Consider the following 18,398-nt stretch of genomic DNA (forward strand, 5'->3'; position numbering starts at 1 on the left):
TTTTTGTGGGGTAATGGGGATTAAGTGACTTTCCCAGGGTCACACAGCTAGTAAGTGTCAAGTGTCTGAGGCTGGATTTGAATTCAGGTACTCCTGAATCCAGGGCCAGTGCTTTATCCACCGCGCCACCTATCCGCCCCCCTCCAGACTTCTTTTATCTCCAGTTGAGGTATTGGGATCTGTGAGGAGGGTCCAAGAGAAATCGCTTTGCTGCCAGATTATGTTCAATTAAACTATCAGTCAGGGTCCTAAAGTAGAATGTCTTCTTTGGTTTCTGGAAAGAAGATGAACAGAATCTGAGAAGAAGCCAAGGGGCCACCTGACTATTTCAGGGAATTTCCTTAAAAGTGAATGAACATACTTACTAGCTCTGTGACCCTGGGTAAGTCACTTAACCCTAATTGCCTCACTAAAAAGAAAAAAAGTGAATGAACTGGGGCAGCTAGGTGGCGCAGTGGATAGAGCACCGGCCCTGGAGTCAGGAGTACCTGAGTTCAAATCCGGCCTCAGACACAACACTTTACTAGCTGTGTGACCCTGGGCAAGTCACTTAACCCCAAATGCCTCACTAAACAAACAAACAAACAAACAAAAGTGAATGAACAGGGGGCAGTTAGGTGGCGCAGTAGATAAAGCACTGGCCCTGGATTCAGGAGGACCTGAGTTCAAATCCGGCCTCAGACACTTGACACTGATTAGCTGTGTGACCCTGGGCAAGTCACTTAACCCTCATTGCCCTGCAAAAAAGAAAGAAAGAAAGAAAGAAAGAAAGAAAGAAAGAAAGAAAGAAAGAAAGAAAGAAAGAAAGAAAGAAAGAAAGAAAGAAAGAAAGAAAGAAAGAAAGAAAGAGAAAGAAAGGAAGGAAAGAAAAGAAAAACGTGAACGAACATTTCTCTCCCTGGGATATTTAATTTAATAGCATATTAAGGACATGATATGATAATAAAATATTAGACCCCAGTTGGTAGGTGACATGGGATTAGAGAAAACAGTTAGCGAGTGGTAGAACTAACTAGGCAAGAGTGAAAGGTAGGCAAGCAAATAGGCAGAGCTTGACTTGACCTTATTGGTGATCACCAATGGGGTCTATAGGAAACTGTTCAGAAAAGGGCTCCAGAAGGGCAGCTAGGTGGCACAGTGGATAAAGCACCAGCCCTGGATTCAGGAGGACCTGAATTCAAATATGGCCTCAGATACTGGACATTTACTAGCTGTGTGACCCTGGGCAAGTCATTTAACCCTCATTGCCCTGCAAAAAACATACAAAAAAACACCTGATCTGAAGCAAAAAACAAAAAACCCCCCACCTCATCTGATACTTTGAAGTTTAAGCTGTCTTATTGACATTTTTGCTATCACTTTCTTAGGTCTAGACAATCAACAAAACAAGAAATCCAGCCAAACTCCAAGTCATAAACACTCACACTGAAAATTTAACAATAGGCTCTAGTACACCCTGGCAAGAATCCTAGCACAAATCCCTACTCTACTACTTACCTACCTATGTGGCCTTCACCAAGGGCAGGTCACTTGATCTGTCTGCATCTCATTCCTCTTTTATAAAATAAGGGGCTTAGGCCAGATGATCTCTATGGTCTCTTCCAGTTCTAAATGGTGTTAGCCACATTTATTAAATGCCTACTTTGTGCAAGGCACTGGGCTAATCTCTGGGGATACAAAATCATCCCCTACCCTCAAGAAGCTTATGGTCTATGGAGATCCTACCTAGCAGTTTCCCATCTGCCTTCTTAGTGCTACAAGTCTGTTTTAAGAATTAAATAGACTGAATTTTGTGGAAAACTTTTGTGAAAAGTATGAAGAGTTATAAGAATGCTGAGCATCGGAGTAGCTAGGTAGCACAGTAGATAAAGCACCGGCCCTGGATTCAGGAGGACCCGAGTTCAAAATCCAGCCTCAGACACTTGACACTTACTAGCTGTGTGACCCTGGGCAAGTCACTTAACCCTCAATGCCCTGCACAGAAAAAAAAAGAAAAAGAAAAAAAGAATTTGCACTCTGATCTTCCTAACTCCAGATCCAGTGCTCTGGAAACCACACCACCTAGTGGAACCCATAATGGTGATTCTGGTTACCCTAAAATGAGTATTAGTAGAGATTTTAGCCAAAAGGTCTCTAAAATTATTTACACGTTGTTGTCAGCATTGTCTCATCCCAACACCCATTATATTCAGTCTGGGGTCCAGAGCATCAAAAGATCTGACTATGAACTCACAGACAGATGAGGGACCACCGACATGTCATGTGGGCTTCCAGCTGCCATTCTCACTTAGTAGCAAAAGAATGCAAAGAAATAGCTGGCTATGACAGCTGAAACTGCTTCAAGCTTACCAGACAGAGCCTTACCTGGACACTCCCACACCCAGAAGGACCAAGACTGGCTGGTTTTCCATCAACATTGGTTGCAGTTCTGCCTTCACCTAAATGTTTTCTACCCTCCAGCCCTGGCGTAGGTAGACTTTTTGGAATTCATTTCTGGTGTGGGATCTCAGTGTGCTCTACTACAACCTCTTATATGTAATGGACATTAATACAATGATTGTATATCTAATCCCAGAGTTAAAAAATATATTTTTTGAACCTCCCTACTGAAACAAGGGAAAATAATGTAAAAATAAATAAGTGAGTAACAGAAAAAGTTATGCCAACAAGTCATTTCCCCAATGGAACAGAAATGCAAGTATTGTCACAGCCCAACAAATTCCCCTAGTGAAACAAAGAGAAAGAAATGGGAAGCTGATAAGGGTCTCCTATGAATGAATCATGAGATCATATGATTAAAGTACTATATAAATGTTATCTATTACTGTTGTTGCAAGAATCAACCTCATGGGTCTATTGTAAAGAAATCTCTCTAACTAAACGAACGTAGTTTACTATTTTAAAAAATGATGAGCAGGATGCTATCAGAAAAACTCAGAAAGGCCTACATGATCTGATGCAACGTGAAATGTACTGTATATAAAATAACAGCAATACTGTAAAATGATCTGCTGTGAATGTCTTGGTTATTTTCAACAATGCAATGATTCAAGACAATTCTGAAGGTCCTAAGAAAGATGCAGTCCACCTACAGGGAGAGAACTGATGGTGTCTAAACACAGATTGAAGCATAATTTTTATTTTTTTGTTATTGTATCTGAAGTTTTGTTTTTGTCTTTTCTCTCACAACCTGGCTAATGTGGAAATGTTTTGCATGGCTGCTCATGGATGGCTTAAAAACAAAACAAAAAAACAAAAACAAACAGAAAAAATCATATGATTTAGAATTTGAAGGGACCTCAGAAGTCAAGGAGCCCAAACCCTCTTTTAAAAGATGAATAGAGTGGAAAAATTAATTTTAAAAATTAAAAAAAAAAGATGAAGAGGGGCAACCAGGGGGTGCAGTGGATAAAGCACCAGTCTTAGAGATGGGAGAGACTTAGGTTCAAATCCAACCTCAGACATTTACTAGCCGTTGTGACACTGGGCAAGTCACTTAATGCCAATGACTCCAAAGAGTGAACTGAGGACCAGAGAATTTAAGTTGCATTGTAAATAGCAGAGCCAGGATTTGAACTCATATCACCTGATCTTAAATATGTCACTCTACTATAGCACACATCAGAATTTTGCAACCTTATTTCAGTTATGTTGTCCTCGTTCTATCCATTCACATTGTGTGTATGATTCCTGATTCTGCTTACTTCACCTTGCATCATTTCTTAAGTCTTTCAGTACTTATCTGTATTTGTCATGTTCATCATTTCTTAAAATGCAATCATATTCTCATATGTGCATGTACCACACTTTGTTTATTCTCTAACCAGCAGGCATCTACTTTGTTTCCAGTTCTTTGCTATTGCAAAAAATGCTGCTGTGAATACTTTAGTACATATTTGGGCCTTTCTTTTTATCACTGGGTTCTAAAATTGTCTCAGGCACTTATTTCTGTGAGACCCTGGACAAGTCATTTAACCTCTCAGCTTCAGTTTCCTATTATGTAAAATTAGGATAACAACAGCAACTACTTTGTTGTGAGGAGATAGAGATTTTATAAATCTACATATATACACCTGTGTGTACATGTGTTCTTATATGTGTGTGCATATTATATAGATGCATATATATATGTGTACTTATTGCAGTGTTCCTATGTATTTGTGTACAGAGCATGCATGTGTATATATGTGTAAATACATATTGCTTTGAGAACTTTAAAACACTGTATAAATGTGAACTATTATTATTTGCTTCCTTTCAGAGAACTAAGAAGTAGCTTCTTCCCTCAGCATGCAAGAATCAACCTCATGGGTCTATTGTAAAGAAATCTCTCTAACTAAATGAATGTAGTTTACTATTTTAAAAAATGATGAGCAGGATGCTATCAGAAAAACCCAGAAAGACCTACATGATCTGATGCAAGACTGGCACCTCTCTCTGCCCTAGTAGAACAGATGGGGTGTCTGTGAGGATCTGAAGAGATCAAATACATAAAGGGCTTTGTAATCCTAAAATGAGCATTGTATTACTACTAGAAATTGAAGAACTTTTTTAAAAAATTTGAATTATTCATAAACCTATGACCCACCTGAATAAACTAGAGACTTGTCTGCAGCAATGCTAAATTGACTGTCATATTTGGATGGGCACACAAAGTTCCATGGTGCCCTAAAAGGCTTAACATCATTTAAATTTATGTTTATAAGTTTGCCCCCATGTAATCCCACAGAACTGAACTCATATACCTTTCAAAACAAGACCCTCAGGGCAGCTAGGTGGCACAGTGAATAAGGTACTAGCCCTGGACCTGAGTTCAAATCCAGTCTCAGAAATTTTACACTTATTAGCTGTGTGACCCTGGGCAAGTCACTTAACCCTGATTACCTCTTTAAAGAAAAAGAAAAAAGAAAGTGCTTTCAAAACAAGACCCTCACAGCCCTTGACCCACTTGTGGGATAGATACCTCTCTCCTCCTTCCACCTGCCAAATATCCTCTTTCTTGATCAAATGGCCTTCTAGTCCATGTTGTCACAATCTACAGTCAACTATTGCTCTCAGAGCAGTCCATGGCCACCCTTTTAATGTCTAATAAAGAACATATTCTTCAGAAACTTCGTGGAGGAGAAGATGGGGACCAAGTACGTGGAAGGACGGAGTGTTGAGTTTTCCAAGTCTTATGAAGAGAGTAGCCCTTCTACTCCAATCTTCTTCATCCTTTCTCCAGGAGTTGACCCCCTGAAAGATGTGGAAGCCTTAGGTAAGTAATTCCCAACAATAGCATCTGTGGAACCTTTTGTTGTTGATAACTATGCCCTCAGCCTCTGGAATTTTTCCAGCCCTGTGGTTTTCCTGTTTTTCTTTCCCTCAGGAAAAAAGTTGGGATTTACCATTGACAATGGGAAAATCCATAATGTGTCCCTGGGGCAAGGACAAGAGGTGGTGGCTGAGCATGCTCTGGATGTGGCTTCTGAGGAAGGGCACTGGGTCATTCTGCAGGTACTTAATGGGAACCTTGGCCTCTCCAGTAAGGCAGCTCCTCTCATGTGAAGGATTTCAGCCAACTATGTTTGTATGTTTATTAAAGTAGTTTGGATACACTGACCTAAGAGCTTGAAAGTTAAAAGCAAAAAGTCAGGCTAGGGGTTTGCAAAAGAAAGAAAGAGAGAGGGAGCGAGGGAAGGAAGAAGGATGGAAGGAAGGAAGGAAGGAAGGAAGGAGGAGGAGGAGGGAGGGAGGGAAGGAGGAAGGAAGGAAGGAAAATGGACAATATGATACATTGAGAGGGAATGGAGAGATAGGAATGAGGAAGATGAATCAATCTAATTTTGGTTGTAGAACATCCATCTTGTTGCAAGGTGGCTGAGCACTCTGGATAAGAGGGTAGAGAAATACAGTACAGGAAGCCATGAAGACTACCGAGTATACATGAGTGCAGAACCAGCGCCCTGCCCTGAAGTTCACATCATACCACAGGGCCTCCTGGAAAACGCCATAAAAATCACAAACGAGCCTCCCACTGGCATGCATGCCAACCTGCACAAAGCCTTGGACCTCTTCACACAGGTATGGCTGGTTTGGGGCAGGGCACTTCTCCCTCTCCTCTCTCCCCTTCCAGGCCCCTAAATACAGTTTCTAAGACTTGGGTAAAGTCCCTGATTGCCTGCCCCTCATGAGTCACCAACCTAGCAGCCTTGAATATCACAAAAAGATAGGTCTGTGTATAAAGATGCACAACACATGCCTTACACTGCAAAGTAGACATGGGCCTGAAATGCTTGGGTAATGAGAATTTTAGAAAAGTGAATCACTTCTAATGCAACAGGAGAGCTTGTTATTTAAAGGAACAACCCTGAGGGGAAACACTTTGGAAAGCAAAATGTTTTGCAACGGAACTGACTTCTCTCATCTATGTATTTTTGAATGTTCATATGTATATATGGGCTGTCCCAAAAGTCTTGGTGCAATTAAAAAACTTTGATAGCTTATTTTGTAGCTTAACTATTTAATGTCTTAACTAATAGCATAAATAGCTTAAAATTTGTGACAGGTTAAAACTACACTGAGACCTTTGGGACACCCTGTATACACAGGCATAATCTATGTTTATTATCCTTCATTCATATTTGAAGATGGGAGACTGCTAATGGTGGGCAATATCTAGAATTGATATGATCAGTTCAGCTGGTTTTATATGAATGAGGCCAACCTTCCCTATTTCCAACAAGGTCATCACTGTCCTCAATTTTCTAAGGTTTTTTAACCTTTGTTCATTTTTACCCCACATATCCATTCACTTGCCAATGCTTGTTAATTCTACCCCTGCAGCATCACCATTCATTGCCTTCTGTCTACTTCAAAAGTGACCAACCCTAGCTTTAGCCTGGACTCCAGCAATGCTCTCCTAATTGGTTTCCTGCCTCTCAAAGTCCCATTCTCCACTCAGCTGCCAAAGTGATTTTCCTAAAATAAGGCTCTGACCATTTCAGTCCCCTACTCAATAAACTGTGGTGGCTCTCTCTTGCCTCAGGGACGAAGTATAAACTCTTCTGGACCATTTAATAAATGTTTGTTGATGGATGGATAGACTGATTGATAGGCTTGAAGTCCCACAAGGCCAGTTTGCTTCACTTTGTTCCAAGGCCACAGACTCCAAGCCAGACATCTCACAATATATGACCCTGAGCATAAAGAACGATGAGTAAACGTGTGCTGTAATATAAGGGGGTCAGAACAGAAGGTCTCTAAGTCTAATGAGAGGCTCCATTTAGGCTCCGACCTGACTAAGACCATTTAACTAGTCTGGTATTTGATCAAGTCTCTACTCCCTGACTTTCTATTGCCCAGGGGATAAATTCCACACTACTTGGCTTAAGGCCTTCCACAATTTGACCCCAACCTCCCCTTCCAAACTCAACTCTCTCTGCAAGAACCCTGTGTTCTAACCACACTGGTCTACTCACTATCACCTGAAGACACTAAGCAAATTTCTGCCTATGCCTTTGCTTGGGATGTTTATCCCACTGTCAATGTCTTGCCATTCATTTCCATCTATGAAAATTCTTCGAGTCTCAACCCCAAGTACTACCCATGCCATAAAGATTTCTCTGAAGATTCAAGCCCACATTAACCTCTCTTCCTCAGAATTCACAGCATTTGTTCTTGTAACTACTTACTGAGCAGTTGATTACATATTAGATCTCTTGCATTGTCAATTATCTCCCATTGTAAATTACTTTTTCATCTTATGTTCCCACTTGTCATAAGATCCTTGTGCTTTTTTTGTTTATTTGTTTGTTAGTTTTCCTCTGGATCCCTAAAGTCCTTAATAGAGGCACTTGATAAATGTGTGGAATAAATAGGAAAGCCTCTCATTACAGTGGAAAAACCATGGGTTCTGGGTTCAAATCCCAACTCTGATCCCCATAGTACCTGTGTGTCCTTGGACAAATGAAGACCCTGAGTTCAAATATAACACTTAATACCTATGTGATCTTGGAAAGACTGCTTAACCTTCCTAGGCCTCAGTTTCATCATCTGTAAGATAGGGAGATGAGGGTAGATCAATTATGGCCTTTCTAGCTGCAAATTTATAATCCTATTTCCAGGATGAGTCCTGGCTTTTTATCTTGCTCCCTATGTGACTTCGGGCAAGCCCTTTTCTGGGCCTCTATAAAATGGGGGGGGGGGGTGTCAGCAAGTGAGTCAGTAAACTTCTACACATCAGGCACTACACCAAACACTGGGGCAAAAGAGTCCCTGCTCTCGAGGAACTCAGTCAACTGAACTAAAGCCTTCTACAATTCCTTCCAATTCTAAATGTTAAGAATGAGGGGCAGGGGCAGCTAGGTGGCGCAGTGGATAGAGCACTGGCCCTGGATTCAGGAGTACCTGAGTTCAAATCCGGCCTCAGACACTTGACACATACTAGCTGTGTGACCCTGGGCAAGTCACTTAACCCCCATTGCCCCGCAAAAAAAAAAAAAAAAAAAAAAGAATGAGGGGCAGCTAGGTGGCGCAGTGAATAAAGCACCGGCCTGGAGTCAGGAAGACCTGAGTTCAAATCCAGCTTCAGACACTTAACACTTACTAGCTGTGTGACTTTGGGCAAGTCACTTAACCCCAATAGCCTCACTAAAAAGAAAAAAAAATGTTAAGAATGAACTCTGCTTGATTAAGGAACTTAATTATCACTTCAAGGGTTGAGATAGAAAGGTTTGAAGCTAACAAGATAGCTAGAGATGCTCTCCCCCATCTCTCATTTCCCCACAACTGACTATAATGTCTTCTCCTGCGTGTGTTCACACTTTGCCCTATGCCAATAGCCAGGGTGGCCTGCTTCATAAACTTCTGCAGACTCCTTCAAATGCAGAACAGTTTATTATCTGTAAATGGTGTGACTAGTGATACCAGACTCATTCTTTGGCCTGTCTCAGAGACCCAGAAGAAAACAAAGTGGGCAGAGTGGCAAACATATTCTTCCGGTGTCTCCTATACAGAATTAAATTGTTCTTTGTGTTTCATGGGTTAAAAACTTTTGCCTTGTGTGAATTGCTGTAATCTCCTCCCCTTACCCACTCCACCCCCCATTAGGTTTCCTATAACCTTCTGTTAGGACCTGGCAAGCGACATTTATTTCCTGGCCAAGCTCCTCCTGTTCCATTTGATCATTTTCTCTCTTGCTTTCTTAGCTTTATTTCCTGGAGTTTTCAGGCAGGAAGCTGAGCTTTGGGAAAGAGGGGCAAGAGGTTGAGGAGAACTGGTCACCCTCACTTCCCTGAAACCAAAACTTAGAGGCCCCAGCACTGTTTTCACGGTCAAAAGGAAGGAGGCTGGAGGGCAACTGAGGTACAAAGATGCTTCCGTTCCCTTCATGTTTTCCTATGGAGAAATCAAACTCAAGAGCAATTTAACATTTGCTCTGCCCCTCTAAAACACGAGACCCAGGCTATCAGTGGCCAACAATTCTCTTGTTTGTTCCAGCAGTCATGGGTCCAGTTCACTTAATAATGATAACTCAGCAGACGACACTGGCTGGTACTCAATGAGAACCACAGAAAGTGAGAGATGGAATAGGCCTTAGAGAACATCTAGTCCATCTCCATCATTCTCAACAGAAGAAAATTGAAACACAAAATGAATCTCTGACTTGCCCAAGGACCACAGTGAACTAGTGGATGAGCCAGAACTAGACCCTAGTTTCTTGGCTTTTTCCGTGATACTGGGTTAGTGGATGGGGAGGATTTGGGTTTGTGCTTAAATTTAAGCTTTGCAGAGTACCCCCCGCAAGGTTAAGGTTCAGCACAATAAACACATAGTCTGTTTTATTACAGTCGGGTAACAAGAATGCATTAAGAAAAGCAAAAGCAAAAACACAATTATAATATTAATGTTAAGATTCATTTTGACACTTTTTAAAGCACATGGGCATATTGTTTATATGCAAAAATCACTCAATAATGATAAATATAAATGAACTTTATATACTCATTAGCAATGGTAACAACAACAATAATAGCCTGTATTTATATAATGCTACTTCATTTGATCTTCACCACAATCCTGTGAGGGAGATGTGTTAAAGACTTCTTTGCTTGATTGGAGTTTTGTTATTCTCTGTACTTGAAAATAATAAAACCATATCTTCTTTTTAAATATCTATTTCAGGGGCAGCTAGGTGGCGCAGTGGATAAAGCACTGGCCTTGGATTCAGGAGGACCTGAGTTCAAATCCAGCCTCAGACACTTGACACTTACTAGCTGTGTGACCCTGGGCAAGTCACTTAACCCTCATTGCCCTGCAAAAAAAAAAAAAAAAGATAAATATCTATTTCAGTCCTTTCACTGACTACTACTTCAAACTGGTCATCCCATCTTTCACCTTCAATTAGACAAATTATTGAGGTTTGGATGGCAATTAGCAGATCATTCAGTTTCTTAGTAAAGTATTTGGCCAACATTCCACTAACAAAATAACTTGGTACCCTTCCCAAGAAAAATTCTACTTCCTTTTTTTCTCTCCTTGTTAAATTAATGAAAACTTGATTCTTACTTTTTTTTTTCAACCTATCTTTTTCTTTCTTAGGATACATTGGAAATGTGCACCAAGGAAATTGAATTTAAATGCATACTGTTTGCCCTCTGTTACTTCCACGCGGTGGTGGCAGAGAGGCGTAAATTTGGAGCTCAAGGTTGGAACAGGGTTTATCCTTTCAACAATGGAGACTTAACCATCTCTATCAGTGTTCTTTTTAATTATCTGGAAGCAAACACCAAGGTAAAGAAAGTAAAGCTTGCTTGAGAAGAGCAACTCACATGATGAGTGCAAAATCAATTTTCCCTCCCTGATGTTGTGGGTTATCCATATATGCCTGTTCTCTCTCCCTCCTGATGTCAGCTTTTCTTAATACCACCACATCAGGGCAAGCCCTGTCCTGTGTCAGAAACCCAGCTGCACAGAACAGCTAAATCAGAAGGCAGAAGTGTGACCCTCCTGGAAATGCTCCTTCTCTTTCCTGAAGACACCATGCCACATGGCAACCCCGAGGGTGTCCCTAGCCTAGAATACACAATGATTCACCACGTGTACCTGGCTGGAGGGATTTTCTGCAGTAAGTCAACAGCAGATGTCAGTGCCCTGATTGGGGGAAGAAATTTATATTCATCACTTCCTTCCTATTTCCACTTTTCTACTTAATACAGTAGTCATTACTCTAATTAATACAGGGCAGCTAGGTGGCACCATAGTGCATAAAGTGCCAGGCCTGGAGTCAGGAAGACTCGTTCGTCTTTTTGAGTTCAAATCTGGCCTCAGACACTAATTCTGTGACCTTAGACAAGCCTGAGATTCCTCATCTAGAAATGAGCTGGAGAAGGAAGTGGCAAACCATTCTAGAATCTTTGCCAAGAAAATCCCAAATGGAGTCACAAAGAGTCAGACATGACTGAAACAACCCAACAGCAAATTTCCACCTGCCTGCACTAGTGCTATCACGTCTTAATTGCTCCTACATTCTGGTATCTTCAAACCATCCTTCATATCAGCCTAATCACTATGCCTATTTGCAGCCACATTCCTCCTCTGCTCAGATACTTGAGTTGCTCCCCATTGCTAAAAATTAAAATTCCTTAGCCTAGATTTAAGATTCTGTGACTTGGTATCATTCTCTGTACTTTCCTCCAGATGTGCCATTCTCTATACTGTTCTCATGATGGTTTCTACTTCAGGCACTCTCACTTCCTTCTCCCTTCTATTGATTCCAAGCTTAGGGACAGCTAGGTGGCGCAATGGATAGAGCACCGACCCTGGAGTCAGGAGTACCTGAGTTCAAATCCAGCCTCAGACACTTAACACTTACTAGCTGTGTGACCCTGGGCAAGTCACTTAACCCCAAATGCCTCACTGAAAAAAAAAAAAAGAAAAAAAGCCAAGCTCAAATTTCACAGCCTCCATAAAGCTTATCTTGATTCCCAATCAGAAATTATTTTCCCCACCTTGCACTTGGCTTTCACCTTTTTAAATTCATTTAACATTCACCAGTTAGTTTTGTCACACCCCTTTCTAGATTCCAAATTCCATGAAGGCAAGGATCATCTTACTCATCTTCATTTCTGCCCTAGCACAAAGCACACCCCTCCACTGTGAGCATTTTTATAAAGGCCAAAGTAGACAATAAATGATGGCTGAAGTTGCTGGAGTCATTCTGTCCTTTTCTATTTAAAATCAAAAAACCCAAAATCCTCGTCCAAGACAACTAGAGTGTTGAAGAGAGAAACCAAGGCCACAGCTCCTACTGATGTTTGTAAAGAGGTCATTGACTGCAGAGAAATTCAGCGTTGAGATTGCCCAAGACCAACCCCAAAGCATTGGTTGAAGTTATACTGCAGGGCAATGCTTCTTAAGAGCTACAGTATGTTCCAAGGAATGTCTGGCTTTCATCCTCACAGAAATTTGCACTTAAGAATCTACCACCATCACTGAAGAGGTCTCAAGGCTGAGTTAATCTACTTGCCTTTTCTGGAATGAAAGAGTCCCTCCCAAGAAATGCCACCCCTGATTCAGTACCTACTTTGCTTTTTTTGAAAAGACAGGTGGTGGCAATATCAGACCGTATGTGGTCAGGGGCTCCACTAGGGGGTGTTCAAGGGTAGGGAGAGAAGGTTGAAACAGTAACTCATCTTATTTGTGAGCAGCTACTAAAAATTAGCCTACTGGGTAATGTAGATAAGTCACTTAAAATGATAGGTAAGAATGGATCTCTAAATTTCAATCATTCCTTTATCCCAATCTAGAGTTGGCTATAGATTTCCATAAAACTCTAGTGTAATTTACTTACATTAACATTACCAGGGAAAAGAAATTTCACAGTAATACCCTCACCAAAAAACAAAAAACAAACAAAAGACGAGCCAAAAATCAGAAGTCTTTTGTTTTCTTTCTCTTTTTGTTAAAGTAGCCTACTCATGAGGAATTTTAATGGGCAGAAATAATAATACAATACATAAAACATCTAATGGTCTATAATAATAATTACCCATCTACAGAGAAAGAACTGATAGTAATCTGAAAACAGATGGAAACACTTAAAAAATTTTTTTCCTCTTTGACAATTCCTTAATCTGAAGTTTTGTGTTTTTTTGACTGTTTTCTCTCACAACCTAGCTAATGGAAAAATCATTTAGTGAAAAAAAAGCCCTAGATTTAGCCAGGGGAATCTGTATTTATTTCCAGTTCTGCCATTTATTAGCTGTGTAACCTAGAGCAGAGATATCAAACATCCGGCCCTGCACTGTGAACCAAATTAAAATGTAACTGGGAAATATTTAACAAAATAAAAAACACAACAGAACATAGATAATGTTAATATGTGGTTTTCTAAGTCAAAAAGCAGACCACAGGGATCCTCATGTATGGTTTGGGGGGAAGAAAGGAAGACACTGTATCATTGGCCTAGTGTGTAAATCACTTCACTTTTTGTGCCTCTGTTTCCTCATCTTTAACTTGAGGGAGTGTCTTCTCTAAGGTTCCTTCCAGCTTTAAATCTATGATCCTATGAAAATAAATTCTTAAGCGCCCCACAGTGTTTGACTGTTTCTGCTAGTAGAGCACTCAGTCACACTTTCTCATTCAACTAATTCCTGGCATTGAACTTATCTTTGGAGTTGAGATGCACTGGGGAGTAAGAAGTAATCAGGAAAGATAGCCAAAATCTTCTGTATGTCATAAGGCCAAGTCAATGAGATTAGGATGTCTCAGAATAGGAACAAGAGATTGCTGCCCTAATATGTGCTAACATTTAGGAACCCTTCATGCCTTAAGCATTCCTGCTATGTATAGAATTAGGCTGATAGAAAATAGCATTTGACCTGTGATGGTCAATGGGGAAATAGGACTGTATCCACCCCGAAAAATCTCCAATTTGGAGAAAAAAGGGAATGAAAGCAAGCAGCTACTCTGAATGCTGATAAAACAGGCAAAGCAGGGAAGGGGGAGAACAATGACAATTTAGCTTAAAGAGAAAGTGAAGAGTCATGAGAATAGAGGTGGTGCAACCAACAAGCACCGATTAAGCATCTTAAAGAAAATTCAAGGGGCAGCTAGATGGCACAGTGGATAGAGCACCAGCCCTAGAGTCAGGAGTACCTGAGTTCAAATCCGGCCTCAGACACTTGACACTTATTAGCTATGTGACCCTGAGCAAGTCACTTAACCCCAATTGCCTCACTTTAAAAAAAAAAAAAAGGAAAAAGAAAAAAGGAAAGAAAATTCAATCTATTGTATTGGGAAAAAGTGAACATTCTTGTCCTGACCTCTCTGTGCCTCTCCTAAGGTGCCATGGGATGATCTGCGCTACCTTTTTGGAGAAATTATGTATGGAGGCCACATCACAGATGACTGGGACCGTCGGCTCTGTCGGACGTACCTGGGAGAATACATTCGAACAGAGATGCTGGAAGGAGAATTGTTCTTAGCCCCTGGATTTTTGATCCCTCCCAATTTAGATTACAAAGTGAGTAGCCAAGCTCCTCAAGGATAGCTAACAAATTAAACATGAGCAATACAGTGGCAGAAAAGGTTAATGCCACTCTGGTGGGCTCTCTGATAAGAGCCTTTCAATATAAATGGAATATCAATAATTGAGCAAAGAACCAAGGCAACTAAAATAACCTAAGATTTGAAATGCATCCTACAGTAAGAAGGAATGGAAATTTCCTAGTTGTAGCAGGGGAGGAAGTGGGAGCAACCATGAATGGCATGGGGATCTGGGATTGGTGAAGAGGCTGGAAAGATTACATACAAAAACTGTTTAGTAAACATAGAGACACACTGTCCAGCTTGCATCAGTCTCCCAACATTTTCCTGTTTCGGGATGCATCCCTTTCTTAAATTCTATTATCACCCTCTTTTTCCCCACTGCAGGGTTACCATGAATACATAGATGAAAACCTGCCGCCTGAAAGTCCATATTTGTATGGTCTACACCCCAATGCAGAAATTGGTTTCCTGACAGTCACCTCTGAGAAGCTATTCCGAACTGTTCTGGAAATGCAGCCCAAGGAGTCTGACTCAGGAGGAGGGACAGGAGTGTCTCGGGAGGAAAAGGCAAGAAATGTTTAATTAAAGATTTCACAGACATAGATTGAGGTAAAAGACAAATAGGAAACTCTTGGTCCTCAAATCACAAAATGCCCAATGTTTTTAGCTGGTTACTATAGAACTCTTCCTTCTTGGTCTCTCACTTCATGCTATATAAATGAGGAAACATTGGCAGAACCTAGAGATCCCTGGTAATCAGGAATGAGAACTGAAACAAATTTTTTTTTTTAATTAATTTATTTGTTTGTTTTTTTATTTTGGCGGGGCAATGGGGGTTAAGTGACTTGCCCAGGGTCACACAGCTAGTAAGTGTCAAGTGTCTGAGGCCGGATTTGAACTCAGGTACTCCTGAATCCAGGGCCAGTGCTTTATCCACTGTGCCACCTAGCTGCCCCCAAATCTTAATTGACAAAAAATTGTGCTGGTGCCTCTTTGTGAGTTCTGCTGAATCATCCTAAACTTTAGAGATTACAAAAGGCATTGAAGGACCAACCATCATCTTCTGGCAGCACCCAGGGTGGACCTCTCATCTTCCCTTCAGGGGCCCTGATTTATGGACATTTCAGTCAGGAAAGCTGACCTTACACACAGGAAGACATGAAATGCTTTATTTTTTTAAACTTTGACAACTATAGTTAAATAACACAAACCAAAGACCCTCTGGCCTAGCAACAGGCTACCAGTAATGGAGACGTGTTGGGATTTTGCAGGTCAAAGCTGTACTGGATGAGATTCTTGAAAAACTCCCAGAGACATTTAACATGGCAGAGATCATGTCAAAGGCAGCTGAAAAGACACCCTATGTCGTAGTCGCCTTTCAAGAATGTGAAAGAATGAACATCCTGACTAATGAAATGCGCCGTTCACTAAAGGAGCTGAATCTGGGATTAAAGGTGAAAAAATGTCAAGTGGAAGTAAAGATCTGGTTTAGGGAAAAGACTACCCACAGCAAGCATACAGCTTGATCTCAGGTCCACTGATTATTACCTCGTTCCCTGACATCATTCCCTAATAAAGTGCCCTCTGTGTGGAACTGTATCCTAAATACTAGGGAATTTGATCAAGTGAATGCTCAGAGTGACTCAGAAGCCCACTGTAATTGGTAGCCAGCAGAAACTGATCTTCTAGGCAGTCTGGGGTTCCCCTTTTACTGTAAGTGCAATCATCAGAAGCAACTGGTGGTACAGTGGCTAGGGCCCTGGGCCTCAAGCCAGGAAGAGCTCAGTTCAAATTAGGTCTCAGGCATTTATTAGCTACAGACCGACCCCCAGACAAGTCACTTAAACCTGTTTGCCTGGGTTTCTTCAACTGTAAAACGAGAATGACAAAAGCACCTACCTTGCAGAGCCTGTGCGAAGGAGGACCAGATGAGCCAATATTTGTAAATAGTGTAAAAAGCACAGCACCTCATACAGACCAGGTGCTCTGCAAATGCTCACTCCCTTCCCTCCATTTCTGGAACATGAACACTTAACAGGCTCACTCTATTCTTCATGCTAAGATCTATGTGGCTCAGTTGCCACGGCAAAGTCAGGACACAGTCATCTTCAGTCAAATGAAATAATGACAGGTCAGCCACCTGTCTGTCACATGTACGGTACATGTGATGATGAGAACTGGGGGAAATGGCTAATATCAGCCCATCTTTACCTGGGTTTCTTTTGCATTACTCAGGGGGAATTAACCATAACAACAGACATGGAAGACCTTTCCAATTCACTATTTTATGATAACGTGCCTGATGCCTGGGAAGCCCGGGCCTACCCCTCCATGATGGGTCTGGGAGCTTGGTACGCTGACCTGATTCTTCGGATCAGGGTGAGTAGTTTCTTCTTCTCGAGTTTTTCTGCGTAGGTCAGGATGAAGGATCTCTAAAGGTAGGGAAAATGTCTGCTAGGAGCAGAGGGTTTCCCTCCAAAGTGTCCAAAACTACAGTTGTCCTAGCCCTTTGTCCATTCCCTGGCAGGAAGGGCCTGGCCCATAACCTTCAAGGCTTCCTGTAACAATGGAAGCATTTCCTCTTTAGAAAATAAAATAAACAAGTATGAAGGGAGAGCAGTTTCCGCTAACATGAATATCGTGAGATATTCCCAATGTGGCAAGGGAAGATCGAGTAAAGTGTGTGCAGCGTTGAGGCCCCTGCGGCACCCAACAGGGTGACTTGAACGCCTTGGGTTGGAACGTCTAACCCATTGAGGCTCCCATTTTACCTAAGTCCCTTCTCAACACTTCTCTTCCCATCCCCTCATTTAAAATGGAGCCAAACAGTAAACCTACATCATACCTAGGAAGGTAGAGGAGCTTCACTGATTGCTATTTGTAAAGCCCTCTCAGCTCTTGGGCTGGAAGGCAAGGGAAGGAAGCATTCTAGCACTCCCTCTCCTTGGTGAGGCCTGAGGCGAGGGCTAGTTATTCACAAGTCTCCCTTCGTGTTTCCTTCCAGGAACTTGAGGCTTGGACAACGGATTTTGCCCTGCCCACGACAGTGTGGTTGGCTGGCTTCTTTAATCCCCAGTCCTTCCTCACTGCCATCATGCAATCCATGGCCAGGAAGAATGAGTGGCCTCTGGATAAGATGTGCCTTGCTGTGGAAGTGACCAAGAAAGCCAAGGATGACATGACTGCCCCTCCGAGGGAAGGTGCTTATGTGAATGGCCTCTTTATGGAAGGTAAAAAGGGTCCTGGAAACCTAACAAATCTCTTAGAGTTCCACTCAATTCAAACAGATGAGACACGTAGCTCTTAGCAAGGAGTTATGTAAAGTTGGGCCTTGGGAGGAGGAAGGGGTGAGTTGTTTTCAATAGATGCAGCCTGATTCATGGCTTGGAGCTGGACAGACAAGGGAAACGATAATTCTGAGAACAGACCCCAGCAGGACTGATGAAACAGAAACCATTCTGTTTGGCTTGGGTTTACTTTTTTGCAAGAGACCTGGTATATCATTGGCACAAAAAGCTCCCAGGAAGCTCCTTCCTCTACCAATGCCCATCAGCACCTTCTCTCTAGGTCCCTCCCTGAGAGTGTTAAGTGATTTGCCTAGTGCAGCACAGCCAGGATGTGTCAGAGGCAAGATCTGAACCCAAGTCCTTCTGATTCCAAGGCTAGCCTCTCTAGCCCCTATGCCATGTTGCCTCTTTCAAAATGCAACCCTTTCATAAGAATGGTTTGAAACCTTTTGAAAAGTGATAAGGAAAAAGGTCTTTCCAGGCCCTGGGGGGGGTCAGGGAGCTCAGAATTATAAATTTTTGTGACTTTCAATTAATGACTCTTCCCTGACATAAAAGGGTGGAAGGAAAGTGAACATA

General features: G+C 41.7%; 1 protein-coding gene across 1 annotated transcript in view; it reads left to right on the forward strand.

Annotated features, from left to right (window-relative positions):
• DNAH17 (dynein axonemal heavy chain 17) overlaps positions 1-18,398 on the forward strand; it is a 241,515-nt gene that overhangs the window by 221,291 nt on the left and 1,826 nt on the right. The window contains exons 71-79 of the mRNA XM_043962383.1: positions 5,109-5,257; positions 5,369-5,496; positions 5,836-6,063; positions 10,582-10,773; positions 14,327-14,506; positions 14,917-15,099; positions 15,804-15,986; positions 16,768-16,911; positions 17,537-17,762. Coding sequence (XP_043818318.1) covers positions 5,109-5,257; positions 5,369-5,496; positions 5,836-6,063; positions 10,582-10,773; positions 14,327-14,506; positions 14,917-15,099; positions 15,804-15,986; positions 16,768-16,911; positions 17,537-17,762 — 1,613 coding nt within the window. The remainder of the gene's footprint in view (positions 1-5,108; positions 5,258-5,368; positions 5,497-5,835; positions 6,064-10,581; positions 10,774-14,326; positions 14,507-14,916; positions 15,100-15,803; positions 15,987-16,767; positions 16,912-17,536; positions 17,763-18,398) is intronic.

Source organism: Dromiciops gliroides, chromosome 4, assembly GCF_019393635.1.
Source record: "Dromiciops gliroides isolate mDroGli1 chromosome 4, mDroGli1.pri, whole genome shotgun sequence".
Taxonomy (NCBI): Eukaryota; Metazoa; Chordata; class Mammalia; order Microbiotheria; family Microbiotheriidae; genus Dromiciops; species Dromiciops gliroides.